Source organism: Culex quinquefasciatus, chromosome 2 (assembly GCF_015732765.1).
Source record: "Culex quinquefasciatus strain JHB chromosome 2, VPISU_Cqui_1.0_pri_paternal, whole genome shotgun sequence".
In the NCBI taxonomy this organism is placed as follows: domain Eukaryota; kingdom Metazoa; phylum Arthropoda; class Insecta; order Diptera; family Culicidae; genus Culex; species Culex quinquefasciatus.
The window spans coordinates 109,888,021-109,904,496 of NC_051862.1; the positions used below are offsets into that span (position 1 = coordinate 109,888,021).

The window sequence follows — 16,476 nt, forward strand, 5'->3', positions numbered from 1 at the left end:
TCTCTTCGGGAAAGTTGTAGAGCACATTACAGAGCATCCGAATATGTATCCGAATTTAGTACAGCGTGAAACGTGGATTTTATAAATATCAAAATCCAAAAAAATGGTTTTTCCCATACAAATTTATATGGAAAATTGAATCGCTTTGCGCAAAGTGAGGACTAAACCAATCGTTCCCAAACTTTGGGGAGTTGTTTAGGACCCCAAAAGGAATTGAAAAATGGTTGTGCTCGCTAAATTTGGACAACTTTATTTTTTTCCATACAACCATATTACACCCTATTGCCTTATGTCTTTTTTCAAATCCCACTTAATGACACCTTGCATCGTGCATCGCCTTTCTTTTTGACAAGTAGTCTCCCCCGTTCACAGGCTCCTATTAGATGAATTAATTTGTTTTGCACAACCGGGAGATTTTTTTTGTCGTTCGTTTGAAGAGGTTTAAAATGAATGAAATTGTCGAGTTGTGTTCCGAAAAACCTGGTTCGAAGCATTCCGGAAGTGGCCCATGCTGGGGATCGAATTCCGAGGAGGAGCACTGTTTCTCTGCGGTCGCTGCTTACACCTCGCATCAGACAGAACGTTTTCTATCATCCGGTGGATCCAGTCCGGGAGGTAAAAGTTGTTCCGGGATCAATTCAGTCATGCAAAAAATCGTTGATGAGTTCTTCCTCCGTCCTTTTGTCTCAATTCCATTGACAATTTCTTTGGCTCCAAATGTACAATCTCCTTAATCCCTTCCTTGCCCTGATACAAAGTGTAAACTAACAGGATATCGTTACCAAATAAATTACAATTACAATTCCATTCAGGCAGCTCCGGAAAGTGGTTCTTATTTCCGGAATCTACAGGAGGAGGCAGGCAGTTTAAACACGTTTTGGCAATACTTGTCCACCCTGTACTTATACTTCATTTAATTCATTTTAACAAATTTTAAATAAATTCAACAAATTTTACATAATTTTACTCAATTTAGTGAATTTAAGTAAGTCTAGCAAAATTTAACTGAATTTTGCCAAACTTAACTTAACTTTGTTAAATTCAACTAAAATCAACCAAATTTATGTAAACAAAGCATAATTTTGCTTAATTTAGGTAGATTTTACTTAATTCAACAAAATTTTACTAAATTTAACCTAATTTTACTAAATTTAATTTAATTCGACTTAATTTAAATTAATTTACTTAATTTAAGTGAATTAAACGTGGCAGTGCATGGCCGCACATGCACATGCATGCATGTGGGTCTCGTGGCGCAGGGGTAGCGGCTTCGGCTGCCGATCCCGATGATGCTATGAGACGCGGGTTCGATTCCCGCCTTATCCACTGAGCTTCTATCGGATGGTGAAGTAAAACGTCGGTCCCGGTTTCTCCTGTCTCGTCAGAGGCGCTGGAGCAGAAATCCCACGTTAGAGGAAGGCCATGCCCCGGGGGGCGTAGTGCCAATAGTTTCGTTTTTCGTTGCATGGCCGAATGGTTACGCTGTCCGCTTTGTAAGCGGATGATTCTGGGTTCGATTCCCATCTGCTGCAACCTTCCATTGGATGAGGAAGTAAAATGTCGGTCCCGGCCTTGGTTGTTAGGCCGTTAAGTCATTCCAGGTGTAGGAGTCGTCTCCATGCCATAAGTACAAACAACACACCAAACCAAGCCTACTCCGGTGGAATCGCTGGCGGCGGTTGGACTCGCAATCCAAAGGTCGTCAGTTCAAACACTGGGGTGGAAGGTTCCTTGGAATAAAAAGAGGTTTGGGTGCTCTCCCCATTCAAGCCTTCGGACTCCTAGGTTCGAGCAGAAACTTGCAATAGAGACCACAAAAGACCCGGGGGTCGTTAATGTGGATGGTTTGATTGGTTTGAAACTAAATTTAAGCAAATTCAACAAAATCAAACTTAATCTAATTAAATTTATCGAATTTGAAATAAATGAACCGAAATTTTGATAAACTTTTTATAAATGTTACCTATTTTAACTTAATTTAACTAAATTGAACTTAATTAAACTAATTTTAACTTAATATAACTAAATTTAGCCAAATTTAGCTAAATTGAAAACAATTAAACGAAATTTTACTAAACTTTTTTAAATATTACTTGATCTTACTAAATTTCATTATTTTAGCTTAATTCAAATAAATTTAACTGAATTTAAATAAATTTAACTAGATTTAAATTTATTTGAATGAAATTAACTAAATGTTAATTAATTCAACTAAATTTAAATAAACTCAATTAATTTCAACTGAATTTCACTAAATTTAACTAAATGTTACTAAATTCAACTTAATTTTATTAAATGTTACTAAATTCAACTAAATTTCATTAAATGTTACTGAATTCAACTAAATTTCATTAAATCTAACTAAATTCAATTCAATTTAACTAAATATAAAATTTAACTAAATATAACTAAATGTATCTGACTAAAACTAAATTTAACTTATTTTAACCTAATATAACTTAATATAACTAAATTAAGCCAGAGTTAACTAAATTGAAATAAATTATGCGAAGTTTTACGAAACATAATTCAATTTTACTGAATCTATCTAAATTTTACTTATTTTAACTAAATGTTACTAAATTCAACTAAATTTAATTGAATCTAACTAAACTTAACTAAATTTGACTACGAAGTTTTACGAAACATAATTAAATTTTACTTAATCTAACTACATTTTACTTATTTTAACTAAATGTAACAAAATTCAACTAAATTTAATTAAATTTTACGAAATTCAACTGATTTTAACAAAATTTAACTAAGTTTAACTAAATATAACTAAATGTTACTAAATAAAACACGATTTAACAAAATTTTACTAAATTTAAGTTAGTTTTACTAAAAATAACTAAAGGAGAATGGGCGAATTTGGTCCAAGGATGTACACGAACGGGACCAACTTTTTTCGAAAGATCTCGCCGAGACATGAAAAAAAGTCTTCTGGACCAACTCTCTAAACCCCGGGGTTCAAAAGTTACATGCTGTTGAAGTTTGAGCACGTCGCTGCTGCAGAACTGGGTCTAATTTTCGACAGCGTCTGGCTTACCTTCGACCTGGCCACGGTAGTGGCTTTGATGTCTCTGGGATACGCAGCGGACTTAATTTAAATTAATTTACTTAATTTAAGTGAATTAAACGTGGCAGTGCGTGGCGGAATGGTTACGCTGTCCGCTTTGTAAGCGGATGATTCTGGGTTCGATTCCCATCTGCTGCAACCTTCCATCGGATGAGGAAGTAAAATGTCGGTCCCGGCCTTGGTTGTTAGGCCGTTAAGTCATTCCAGGTGTAGGAGTCGTCTCCATGCCATAAGTACAAACAACACACCAAACCAAGCCTACTACGGTGGAATCGCTGGCGGCGGTTGGACTCGCAATCCAAAGGTCGTCAGTTCAAACACTGGGGTGGAAGGTTCCTTGGAATAAAAAGAGGTTTGGGTGCTCTCCCCATTCAAGCCTTCGGACTCCTAGGTTCGAGCAGAAACTTGCAATAGAGACCACAAAAGACCCGGGGGTCGTTAATGTGGATGGTTTGATTGGTTTGAAACTAAATTTAAGCAAATTCAACAAAATCAAACTTAATCTAATTAAATTTATCGAATTTGAAATAAATGAACCGAAATTTTGATAAACTTTTTATAAATGTTACCTATTTTAACTTAATTTAACTAAATTGTACTTAATTAAACTAATTTTAACTTAATATACAGCAGTTCCATATGAAAGTTAAAGAAAAAAAATAAAAGTGCTTCGATTTGGCTCAAAATTTTTCTGGGGGTTCCTTGGCCAAAATAATTAGACCCGTATTTTTTTGTTTGGCCATTAGGGTGGCCTACGCCGTGTTAGGGTGGTCCGAAAAATGGCCATTTTCGTCAATTTTCACAAAAACCACTTTTTTCAAAAAATCATAACATCGCTCCATTCCAACCGATTTTAGCTGTCTAGGGTGCAAATGAAAGATGATAAGTTGGACTTCCAAGAAAAAATAATGTGGAGTTTCAAAAATCTAGCCTAACATTTGAAAAAGTCTAATGAAAACATCAAATGCCGTTTTGACGGTGTCTGGACCAAAGAGCCTATATCTGAAAATATTTTTAACGGATTCCTCGGACAATTTTACATAACATATCAAAAATTGGGCGAGGTTCATTAACAGGATTCAGAGATATGATTTTTTGAAAATAAAATCCAGGTTTTTCGACGCGCCGCGCGCGAAAACGGGAGATTGACGAAATCAGCAAAAAAACAACTTTTTTCACTAAAACTGCGATAACTCGAAAATTTCAGCGATGACCTATAAATGTTAGGGTACCAAAAGTTGCGTATTTCAATTACGAAAATTTTGGTACCCTAACATCTATAGGTCATCGCTGAAATTTTCTAGTTATCGCAGTTTTAGTGAAAAAAGTTGATTTTTGCCGATTTCGTCAATTTTCGCGCGCGGCGCGTCAAAAATTATCTCTGAATCCTGTTAATGAACCTCACCCAATTTTGATATATTATGTAAAATTGTTCGAGGAATCCGTTAAAATATTTTCAGATATAGGCTCTTTGGTCCAGACACCGTCAAAACGGCATTTGATGTTTTCATAAGACTTTTCAAATGTTAGGCTAGATTTTGAAACTCCACATTATTTTTCTTGAAAGTCAACTTATCATCTTTCATTTGCGCCCTAGACAGCTAAAATCGGTTGAAATGGAGCGAAGTTATGATTTTTGAAAAAGTGGTTTTGTGAAAATTGACGAAAATGGCCATTTTCGGACCACCCTAACACGGCGTAGGCCACCCTAATGGCCAAACAAAAAAATACGGGTCTAATTATTTTGGCCAAGGAACCCCCAGAAAAATTTTGAGCCCGATCGGAGAACTTTTATTTTTTTTCTTTAACTTTCATATGGAACTGCTGTATAACTAAATTTAGCCAAATTTAGCTAAATTGAAAACAATTAAACGAAATTTTACTAAACTTTTTTAAATATTACTTGATCTTACTAAATTTCATTATTTTAGCTTAATTTAAATAAATTTAACTGAATTTAAATAAATTTAACTAGATTTAAATTTATTTGAATGAAATTAACTAAATGTTAATTAATTCAACTAAATTTAAATAAACTCAATTAATTTCAACTGAATTTCACTAAATTTAACTAAATGTTACTAAATTCAACTTAATTTTATTAAATGTTACTAAATTCAACTAAATTTCATTAAATGTTACTGAATTCAACTAAATTTCATTAAATCTAATTAAATTCAACTCAATTTAACTAAATATAAAATTTAACTAAATATAACTAAATGTATCTGACTAAAACTAAATTTAACTTATTTTAACCTAATATAACTTAATATAACTAAATTAAGCCAGAGTTAACTAAATTGAAATAAATTATGCGAAGTTTTACGAAACATAATTCAATTTTACTGAATCTATCTAAATTTTACTTATTTTAACTAAATGTTACTAAATTCAACTAAATTTAATTGAATCTAACTAAACTTAACTAAATTTGACTACGAAGTTTTACGAAACATAATTAAATTTTACTTAATCTAACTACATTTTACTTATTTTAACTAAATGTAACAAAATTCAACTAAATTTAATTAAATTTTACGAAATTCAACTGATTTTAACAAAATTTAACTAAGTTTAACTAAATATAACTAAATGTTACTAAATAAAACACGATTTAACAAAATTTTACTAAATTTAAGTTAGTTTTACTAAAAATAACTAAAGGAGAATGGGCGAATTTGGTCCAAGGATGTACACGAACGGGACCAACTTTTTTCGAAAGATCTCGCCGAGACATGAAAAAAAGTCTTCTGGACCAACTCTCTAAACCCCGGGGTTCAAAAGTTACATGCTGTTGAAGTTTGAGCATTTTGAGTAAAAATATACAAAAAAATCGGATTTTTGCTATTTCTAAAATCATTTATAAAATCTCTGTTTCATTATGGATTTCGATTTTCTTGACTTCATTCGACGCGTATCAGCAAAAACTATGAATTCTGATATATCTTAGCATGATTGAAACATGATTTCACTTTTTTTTTATCCGTTTGAACCGTTTGTGCAAGAGGCATCCCATAGAAACAAGTCGAAACTTCAAGGTTTTGAAAACGGATCCGACCCAAACTGCTTCAGTTAGTATGGAAGGCTTCAGTGCAATGTTGTAACAACTTATTGGGATGGTCTGAGTCATCCGAGAACTCCTTGGAGTTAAGACCGGTGAGTCTACCGCCGTAACAAGCAAGATTTCGGCGGTTTTTGACCCCGGAACATACCCGCATAGCTTCAGTCAGTATGGTAGACTGCTTTGTTAATGTGTTGGGATGTCTTTGGTCATCCTAGGACTCCCTGGAGTTATGATCTGTAGGCTGTTACAAGGACTCCCTGGAATGGTCCAGAACATCCCAACATAACAGCAATACAGTCTGCCATACTCACTGAATCTTTGCGGTTATGATGCGCGGTTAAAAATTGTCGACCTTTTTCTTGTTACAGTGACCCAAATATCTTAACTCCAGGGAGTCCTAGGATGACCAAAGACATCTTAACACATTAAGAAAGCAGTCTACCATACTGACTGAAGCTATGCGGGTATGTTCCGGGGTCAAAAACCGTCGACCTCTTGCTTGTTACGGCTGTAGCTCCACAGATCATAACTCCAGGGAGTCCTTGGATGACCCAGGACATCCTAACATATTAGCAAAGTAGTCTACCACACTCTCTGAAGCTATGCGGGTATGTTCCGTTGTCAAAACCGGTCGACATGTTGCTTGTTACGGTAGTAGACCCACAGATCTTAACTCCAGGGAGTCCTAGGAGAACCCAGGACACTCCAACACATCAGCATAGTAGTCTACCATACTCACTGAAGCCATGCGGGTATGATCAGTGGTCAAAAACCGCCGACATCTTGCTTGTTACGGCGGTAGACTCGCCGGTCTTAACTCCAAGGAGTTCTCGGATGACTCAGACCATCCCAATAAGTTGTTACAATATTGCACTGAAGCCTTCCATACTCACTGAAGCAGTCTGGGTCGGATCCGGTTTCAATACCTTGAAGTTTCGACTTTTTTCTATGGGATGCCTCTTGTACAAACGGTTCAAACGTATAAAAACAAGAAAAATCATGTTTCAATCATGCTAAGACATATTAGAACTCATAGTTTTTGCTGATACGCGTCGAATGAAGTCAATTGGAAGTCAAGATGAGCAAAATCCATGATAAAATGGAGATTTTATAAATGATTTTAGAATTAGCAAAAATCCGATTTTTTGTACATTTTTACCCAAAATTCTCAAACTTCAACAGCATGTAACTTTTGAACCCCGGGGTTTAGAGAGTTGGTCCGGAAGACTTTTTTTCATGTCTCGGCGAGATCTTTCGAAAAAAGTTGGTCCCGTTCGTGTACATCCTTGGACCAGCTCCCATACAAATTTGCCCATTCTCCTCTAACTATATTGAAATAAATTATGCGAAATCTTACGAAACTCATTTAAATTTTACTTAATCTAACTAAATTTTACTTATTTCACTGAGTGTAACTAAATTGAATTAAATCTTACTAAAATTAACTAAATTTGACTTAATTTAACTAAATTTAAGTAAATTTAACTAATTTTGAGTAAATTTAACTAAATTTAACCAAATCTAGATAAATTCAACTGAATTTATCTAAATTTACTTAAGTGTAACTAAATTTAACTAGATTGAAATAAATTAAGCGATATTTTACGAAACTTAATTAAATTTCACTTAATCTTACTAAATTTTACCTATTTTGACCAGAGACGCATCGAGCTCTACAGGCTCAATAAAAACTCCTTACCTGCTCTGTATGGTAGAACAGAGCTAAGCTCTGTATGCAGCGAACAGAGCCAGCTCTGTATGGAGAAAAATAATATTGATTTGCATATATCTCAAAAACGATAAGTTTAAGAAAGTTGACATGTTCTAGAAAGTTGCTGGTACCAAAAGGTTCTATATTATTGTCTCAGACGACATTACAATTTGATTGATTTTAGTTGTGCAAAACAAGAAAAAACTATTTAGTTTCTAAGATACGAGGTATAGAATATTTTTGTTTTCGACAAAGTCGCTCAGCTACCAAAAATAAACAACTCTCTCGAAGACACCAAAGCTCTATCTTCAATAGATACCGAAATAAAAAATAAAAACTATTTTTACAATAAATAGGGTATTTCAACCATTAGTGGACCCCCTTAGTAGAGCCGAAGCACATTTTTCACAAATTTTCAATATTTTAAACACTTTTTCATAACCCTTTGTACGAAATAATGGAATCTGGAGTGTTTTGAACAATTTTGAGTATTTGTTTCATCAGTTTTTTTGTTTCTGAGCAGAAAAATAGCCATTTGAAAAAAGTTTTTTGCCTGTTATGGACCCCCTTTTCCTATAGTGGACCCGGGTCCATAATCCGATTGTGGACCCGGGTCCACTATAGGCAAACTGTTATTTTTACCAAGATTAACCGATATTTGATGTTTTGATGCATGGTGTAGGTCTAATAATAGATATAATGAATAAAAAATGGATTTTGCTCAGTTTTCGTCATAAAAAATATGTTTTGTTAACAAATTTGGCTTTAAACAACAAAAAACCCTAACAGACATTTAAACACATTAAATTTCCAAAAAAGATCAGAGAAAACGTTTCAAAAACCACTGTAAACATAAAAATAATTATAAATTAATTAAAAAAGTAATTTTGATGCACATTTTTCCATATTAATTACATAAATGGTTGACCGAAACTAAGCAATAGATTTGCTGATAAAACCACGCATGTTTATTTAAAAAAATGTTTTGTTATTGATTTATTATTATAAAATATCATTTCAAACTGCAATTATGATGCTTCAATTAAGTATAATTGACTATAGTTTTGATTAATTATATTTTTTATGGCTTCAGCATTTTTTGTACTTTTAACATGAAACAGCTATATTTATACTCATAATTGAAAAAAAAATGCGTTTATAATTGAAAAAAATGCGTTTACAACAAGCATTTGTTGTATGTTTAAGAGAAACTTTTGCACAGTTTTCTTCATTTTTGAAGGTTTAATTAACAGGGTCCACTTTTGGAAAAGTTTGGATTTTCGTTGTCCTATATTGGACCCCAGTAATTTTGTTCGAAAATGAGCAGTTCTTCGCTTTATTTTAGTAAAGTTCCTTAAACTTACATTATTTTGACTTGCTGAAGTTAAATAATCAGTCAAAAAGTGATTGGATATTTAATTTAATCATAAAATATAAATGCAGTTTTGTTGTGAAAATGCTAGTGGCCATGGCTGATTTCAGATGTCGAACTCAAAACACTTATTTTGGTGAAAAGGACAAATCAATATCAGTCAAGATTGATTTAAATGATGCTGAACATGCCAAATAAATTATTTGTAGACAACAACACGCTTGAAATTGTGATTTTATTGAATTTTTCATCAAAAACCCTTTAGAGGGTCCACTATAGGTAAGGGGTCCACTAATGGATAACGTACCCTACTGCTTGCGACAAACACAAAGCGACCGCGTCGTAGGCACAGGTAATATGAGGCATGTTTGGTAGAAATCGTCTGAAGTGAAAACTAGTATAGCAGAGTGTTCATAGAGAGTTTTTATGTTAAATGCTCTCGTCTGGATGGTTGAAAGAAATTTCAGATAAAATTATACAAATTTATAAAATTATATTCTTTTTATTGTACTGGTAAGTAATTAAGATAAGAAACAATAAAATTATTTTACAGCTATTTTTATGTTTGCCTTGACAAAACAAATGTTTAACAAAATTACAAGTTTCGTATCTTCTAAAAATTGTTTTAATGTTATAAAAAGAAAATCAGTTAACATATGTTTAACCTTATAAAGATTTCAGGAAACTTTGCCATTTTATTTAATTCAACAGAAAATAAACTATAATATTCAAGCAAGATAACCATTAGACAGTTTTAAGCTCTAAATAATCTCTATGATATATTTTTTTAAATTTTGTCACCTTTTTTAAACAAAATAAGAAATTGAAATTAAATAGCAAAAACCATTTTTTCTTTATTTTTCAAACATAGGAAAGCTGTGAAGAGTTTTAAGCTCTAAATGCTCTCTATGGAAATTTGCCATTCTATTACCTGTATTCTAAATATTTTTTTATATTTCAAACAAAGGAACGCAGTGAAGAGTTTTTAGCTCTAAATGCTCTCTATGGAAATTTACCATTTTATTACCTGAATTCTAAATATTTTTTTATATTTCAAACAAAGGAACGCAGTGAAGAGTTTTAAGCTCTAAATGCTCTCTATGGAAATTTGCCATTTTATTACCTGAGCAATTCTCTACGAAATCGGTCTTTTTTCTTCAATTTTAATTTTTGTATTTTTTAATCCGACTGAAACTTTTTTGGTGCCTTCGGTATGCCCAAAGAAGCCATTTTGCATCATTAGTTTGTCCATATAATTTTCCATACAAATTTGGCAGCTGTCCATACAAAAATGATATGTAAAAATTAAAAAATCTGTACCTTTTGAAGGAATTTTTTGATCGATTTGGTGTCTTCGGCAAAGTTGTAGGTATGGATATGGACTACACTGAAAAAAAATGATACACTGTAAAAAAAATTTGGTGATTTTTATTTAACTTTTGTCAAAAACTTGATTTGCAAAAAACACTATTTTTAATTTTTTTATTTTTGATATGTTTTAGAGGACATAAAATGCCAACTTTTCAGAAGTTTCAGAATGGGCAAAATCTTTGACCGAGTTATGAATTTTGAATCAATACAGATTTTTTCAAAAAATCGAAATATTGTTTACAAAAATTTTTCAACTTCATTTTTCGATGTAAAATCGAATTTGCAATCAAAAAGTACTTTAGTGAAATTTTGATAAAATGCACCGTTTTCAAGTTATAACCATTATTAGGTAACTTTTTTAAAAATAGTCGCAGTTTTTAATTTTTTTAAATTAGTGCCCATGAAGAAAATTCTCTATATTTTGCTTTATTGAACTTTGTTGATACGACCCATAGTTGCTGAGATATTGCCATGCAAAGGTTAAAAAACAGGAAAATTGATGTTTTCTAAGTCTCACCCAAACAACCCACCATTTTCTAATGTCGATATCTCAGCAACTACAAATCCGATTCAAAATGTTAAAATATGAAACATTTGTGAAATTTTCCGATCTTTTCGAAAAAAATACTTTCAAAAATTTAAAATCAAGACTAACATTTCAAACGGGCCAAACATTCAATATTACGCCCGTTTGAAATGTTAGTCTTGATTTTAAATTTTTGAAAAAATTTTTTTCGAAAAGATCGGAAAATTTCACGAATGTTTCATGTTTTAACATTGTGAATCGGATTTATAGTTGCTGAGATATCGACATTAGAAAATGGTGGGTTGTTTAGGTAAGACTTAGAAAACATCAATTTTCCTGTTTTTTAACCTTTGCATGGCAATATCTCAGCAACTATGGGTCGTATCAACAAAGTTCAATAAAGCAAAATATAGAGAATTTTCTCAGCTTTTCAAAAATATTTTTTTCAAAGGTGGGCAAACATGGGCACTAATTTAAAAAAATGAAAAACTGCGACTATTTTTAAAAAAGTTACCTAAAAATGGTTATAACTTGAAAACGGTGCATTTTATCAAAAATTCACTAAAGTACTTTTTGATTGCAAATTCGATTTTACATCGAAAAATGAAGTTGAAAAATTTTTGCGACCAATATTTCGATTTTTCGAAAAATCTGTATTGATTCAAAAATCATAACTCGGTCAAAGATTTTGCCCATTCTGAAACTTCTGAAAAGTTGGCATTTTATGTCCTCTAAAACATATCAAAAATAAAAAATTAAAAATAGTGTTTTTTGCAAATCAAGTTTTGTGACAAAGTTAATTAAAAATCACCAAAAATTTTTTACCGTGTATCATTTTTTCAGTGTAGTCCATATCCATACCTACAACTTTGCCGAAGACACCAAATCGATCAAAAAATTCCTTCAAAAGATACAGATTTTTGAATTTTCACATATCATTTTTGTATAGACAGCTGCCAAATTTGTATGGAAAATTATATGGACAAACTAATGATGCAAAATGGCTTCTTTGGGCATACTGAAGGCACCAAAAAAATTTCAGCCGGATTAAAAAATACAAAAAAAATCGAATGACCGAAATCTCAGAGAACTGCTCACCTGTATTCTAAATATTTTTTATATTTCAAACAAAGGAACGCAGTGAAGAGTTTTTAGCTCTAAACGCTCTCTATGGAAATAGCTTGACAGACTCGTGTAGTAATTAATTGAAGCACTCGAAAAAGTTTTTTCTGTTGCAATTATTTGGAAAATAAATTTAAGTTTGCTATGTTCGTTGAATGACATTTAAATTTTACCCGCTAGAAGATCTTAAAATCAATTGAGTTGAATTATGTAATTAAATTTAAGTTGGACAAAATAAATCAACAATATATTTTATTGTCGATTATGTTTTTGCTAAACTGCCATAGAAAGCATTTAGAGCTAAAAACTCTTCACTGCGTTCCTTTGTTTGAAATATAAAAAAAATATTTAGAATACAGGTAATAGAATGGCAAATTTCCATAGAGAGCATTTAGAGCTTAAAACTCTTCACAGCTTTCCTATGTTTGAAAAATAAAGAAAAAATGGGTTTTGCTATTTAATTTCAATTTCTTATTTTGTTTAAAAAAGGTGACAAAATTTAAAAAAAATATATCATAGAGATTATTTAGAGCTTAAAACTGTCTAATGGTTATCTTGCTTGAATATTATAGTTTATTTTCTGTTGAATTAAATAAAATGGCAAAGTTTCCTGAAATCTTTATAAGGTTAAACATATGTTAACTGATTTTCTTTTTATAAAATTAAAACAATTTTTAGAAGATTTAGCTTTAGAGCAATTCCATGCCAAATAGGGAATCGGTTGTACCCGACCCTCTCCGATTTCAATGAAACTTTGTAGACATGTTATCCTACGCTTATATAAGCCATTTTTGTGTATATGGAGCCAGTTCCATTCGATAATGGCATTTGAGAAGGGCGTAAGTGTTTTAAATATTTTTGTAATTCGGAATTTAAAAATTTCTGTATCTCGAAGCCGTTGCATCGTATCAAAAAGTGGTCAAAGACAAACTTGTAGGAAATTTGACGGGCTTTCCGAAAAAAATACACTGAAAGAAAAAAACACTCTACTTTTACGAGATTTTTTGATTTTTAAGTTTGAAAGTAAAATTTGAGGGGGAGCCCACGATTTTTTTTCGTTCAAAATTTTTGTGAAGATAGCCTAAAATGTTACAAAAAGACTCAAGAAAAATGCAGGATGGAGCAACTCACCTAAAAAAATACAAAAATCATTTACTGAAACTGTTTTTTTGAAAAGTGCTCTAAACGTCAAAATTTTCACAAACCGAATACGGGAATCGATTCTCCAGACAATTTTACATAAAAGTCTCCATATTGACTACTGTCCTAAGTCCAATCCTTGTGAAGTTACAGCGGTTTTAAAAATAAAAATGTTGAAAAAATAGGTTTTTTGATGGTTTTTTTGCAATTTCTATATGACAGACTTGATTTTTCAGTCTCAAAAATATTTTTACCGGAAAGCTCTCCAATTTCCCATAAGTTTGTCTTTGACCACATTTCAATTGGATGTATGGGCTTACAGATATAAGCTAATTAAATTGCTCATAACTGAAAACATAATATTTTTTCAATGTGGTATAGTAACCTGGATAGTAAATTAGCTTAAATCATCAGAAAAATGAGTTATTTTGAAAAGTGGTCAAAGACAAACTTATGGGAAATTGGACGAGCTTTCCGGTAAAAATATTTTTGAGACTGAAAAATCAAGTCTGTCATATAGAAATTGCAAAAAACCATCAAAAAACCTATTTTTTCAACATTTTTATTTTTAAAACCGCTGTAACTTCACAAAGATTGGACTTAGGACAGTAGTCAATATGGAGACTTTTATGTAAAATTGTCTGGAGAATCGATTCCCGTATTCGGTTTGTGAAAATTTTGACGTTTAGAGCACTTTTCAAAAAAACAGTTTCAGTAAATGATTTTTGTATTTTTTTAGGTGAGTTGCTCCATCCTGCATTTTTCTTGAGTCTTTTTGTAACATTTTAGGCTATCTTCACAAAAATTTTGAACGAAAAAAAATCGTGGGCTCCCCCTCAAATTTTACTTTCAAACTTAAAAATCAAAAAATCTCGTAAAAGTAGAGTGTTTTTTTCTTTCAGTGTATTTTTTTCGGAAAGCCCGTCAAATTTCCTACAAGTTTGTCTTTGACCACTTTTTGATACGATGCAACGGCTTCGAGATACAGAAATTTTTAAATTCCGGATTACAAAAATATTTAAAACACTTACGCCCTTCTCAAATGCCATTATCGAGTGGAACTGGCTCCATATACACAAAAATGGCTTATATAAGCGTAGGATAACATGTCTACAAAGTTTCATTGAAATCGAAGAGGGTCGAGAAAAAAGTACCTGACAAATTCCTGTTTTGGGCTGGAACTGCTCTATTACTTTTCCTAATCTAACGAACAGAGCGCGACGCACGCATCAACTGTTCCCCTAATTCTATGCGTTGAGCGCAACGCATGTTCTTAATTGCCATGCGCATTAGGAATGCATCCATATGGGTTGCATCCCTATCGCTAGGCCTATAAAAACTAACGAACTTTATTATTAGAAAAAGGACTATAACCATAAACTCACATAGTTAATGTGACATTTATGGTGAAACCAACTGTTTTCTAAAAATAAAGCCATGTGGCTTTACCACATGGGGTAGGCCACACAAAGTCCAAGAACTATTTCGGAAATTTTTTTTTTTAATAATGTTTAGAAAAATAGTTACGTTAAAAATTCTTAGTTTTAATTCCGGGGTGACTTTGATAGTCATAGTTTTTCTTGTTAAAATCATATTTAAGAGCATGAGCATGAGCATGAGCATGAGAGACCACCCATGGTTGTCCTTCTCCGTTGCTGAACAGAACCGTAATCACCTTTCAATACAACTGACCATACGCTTAAACGATCTAATGGTGTTTCCCTTATCAACAGCATGTATGAATGCGTTGAAAAGATAAAACATCAAGATCATTAAAACTAGATCTGAAGCAAATAGGTAACAGTCATTGGCCACCAACGGCGCCCGCCATGTCAGTTTGTAGATCTCGGGGATTGGGACGGGAATGTTAGTTAGCACAGGTTGCTACAAAGGGTGGGTTCTATACGATATCCACACCCCCACGTGTGCCGGAAAACTACTTCTACTTGGGATTTTGTTAGTGGGAAAGGGTAATGGCCAGGATTCATCATAGAGGATGATGATGCGACCCAATAATCAATAAATTTTGTTTAATGATGTGATGTATTATGCATTCTCAAGGCAAACAGTCGGAGGATGCGGATGAGATTATTCCCGGTTATTTGGTGTTGAGTTTAGCATAAATGATTCAATCTTAGACAGCCGGCTGTGGAAAGATAAAACCAAATAAAATGCGAAAACGCGAAACCGCCCGGACCGAAAAACACACACAATCGGGGGGAAAACAATGACGGAATCGGCAACGAAAATCCGGCGTGTTGACCGCGACCCGCACCGTTCAAATTCTCCAAAGCAACTGTCAAACATCGCGAAATCGTCCGGGTAGAAATACACACACAATCGGGGGGAAAACAATGACGGAATCGGCAACGAAAATCCGGCGTGTTGTTCGCGACCCGTACCGTTCAAATTCTCCAAAGCAACTGTCAAACATCGCGAAATCGTCCGGGTAGAAATACACACAATCGGGGGAAAACAATGACGGAATCGGCAACGAAAATCCGGCGTGTTGTTCGCGACCCGTACCGTTCAAATTCTCCAAAGCAACTGTCAAACATCGCGAAATCGTCCGGGTAGAAATACACACACAATCGGGGGGAAAACAATGACGGAATCGGCAACGAAAATCCGGCGTGTTGTTCGCGACCCGTACCGTTCAAATTCTCCAAAGCAACTGTCAAACATCGCGAAATCGTCCGGGTAGAAATACACACACAATCGGGGGGAAAACAATGACGGAATCGGCAACGAAAATCCGGCGTGTTGTTCGCGACCCGTACCGTTCAAATTCTCCAAAGCAACTGTCAAACATCGCGAAATCGTCCGGGTAGAAATACACACACAATCGGGGGGAAAACAATGACGGAATCGGCAACGAAAATCCGGCGTGTTGTTCGCGACCCGTACCGTTCAAATTCTCCAAAGCAACTGTCAAACATCGCGAAATCGTCCGGGTAGAAATACACACACAATCGGGGGGAAAACGATGACGGAATCGGCAACGAAAATCCGGCGTGTTGTTCGCGACCCGTACCGTTCAAATTCTCCAAAGCAACTGTCAAACATCGCGAAATCGTCCGGGTAGAAA

At 33.4% G+C, this 16,476-nt stretch overlaps 1 protein-coding gene across 1 annotated transcript in view; it reads left to right on the plus strand.

Moving 5' to 3' along the window:
- The first annotated feature begins 397 nt into the window (after window positions 1-397).
- LOC119766854 overlaps window positions 398-16,476 on the plus strand; it is a 37,840-nt gene continuing 21,761 nt past the window's right edge. Inside the window, exon 1 of the mRNA XM_038253064.1 lies at window positions 398-615. Within this exon, the coding sequence (XP_038108992.1) occupies window positions 509-615 (107 nt within the window). The 5' untranslated portion in view covers window positions 398-508. The remainder of the gene's footprint in view (window positions 616-16,476) is intronic.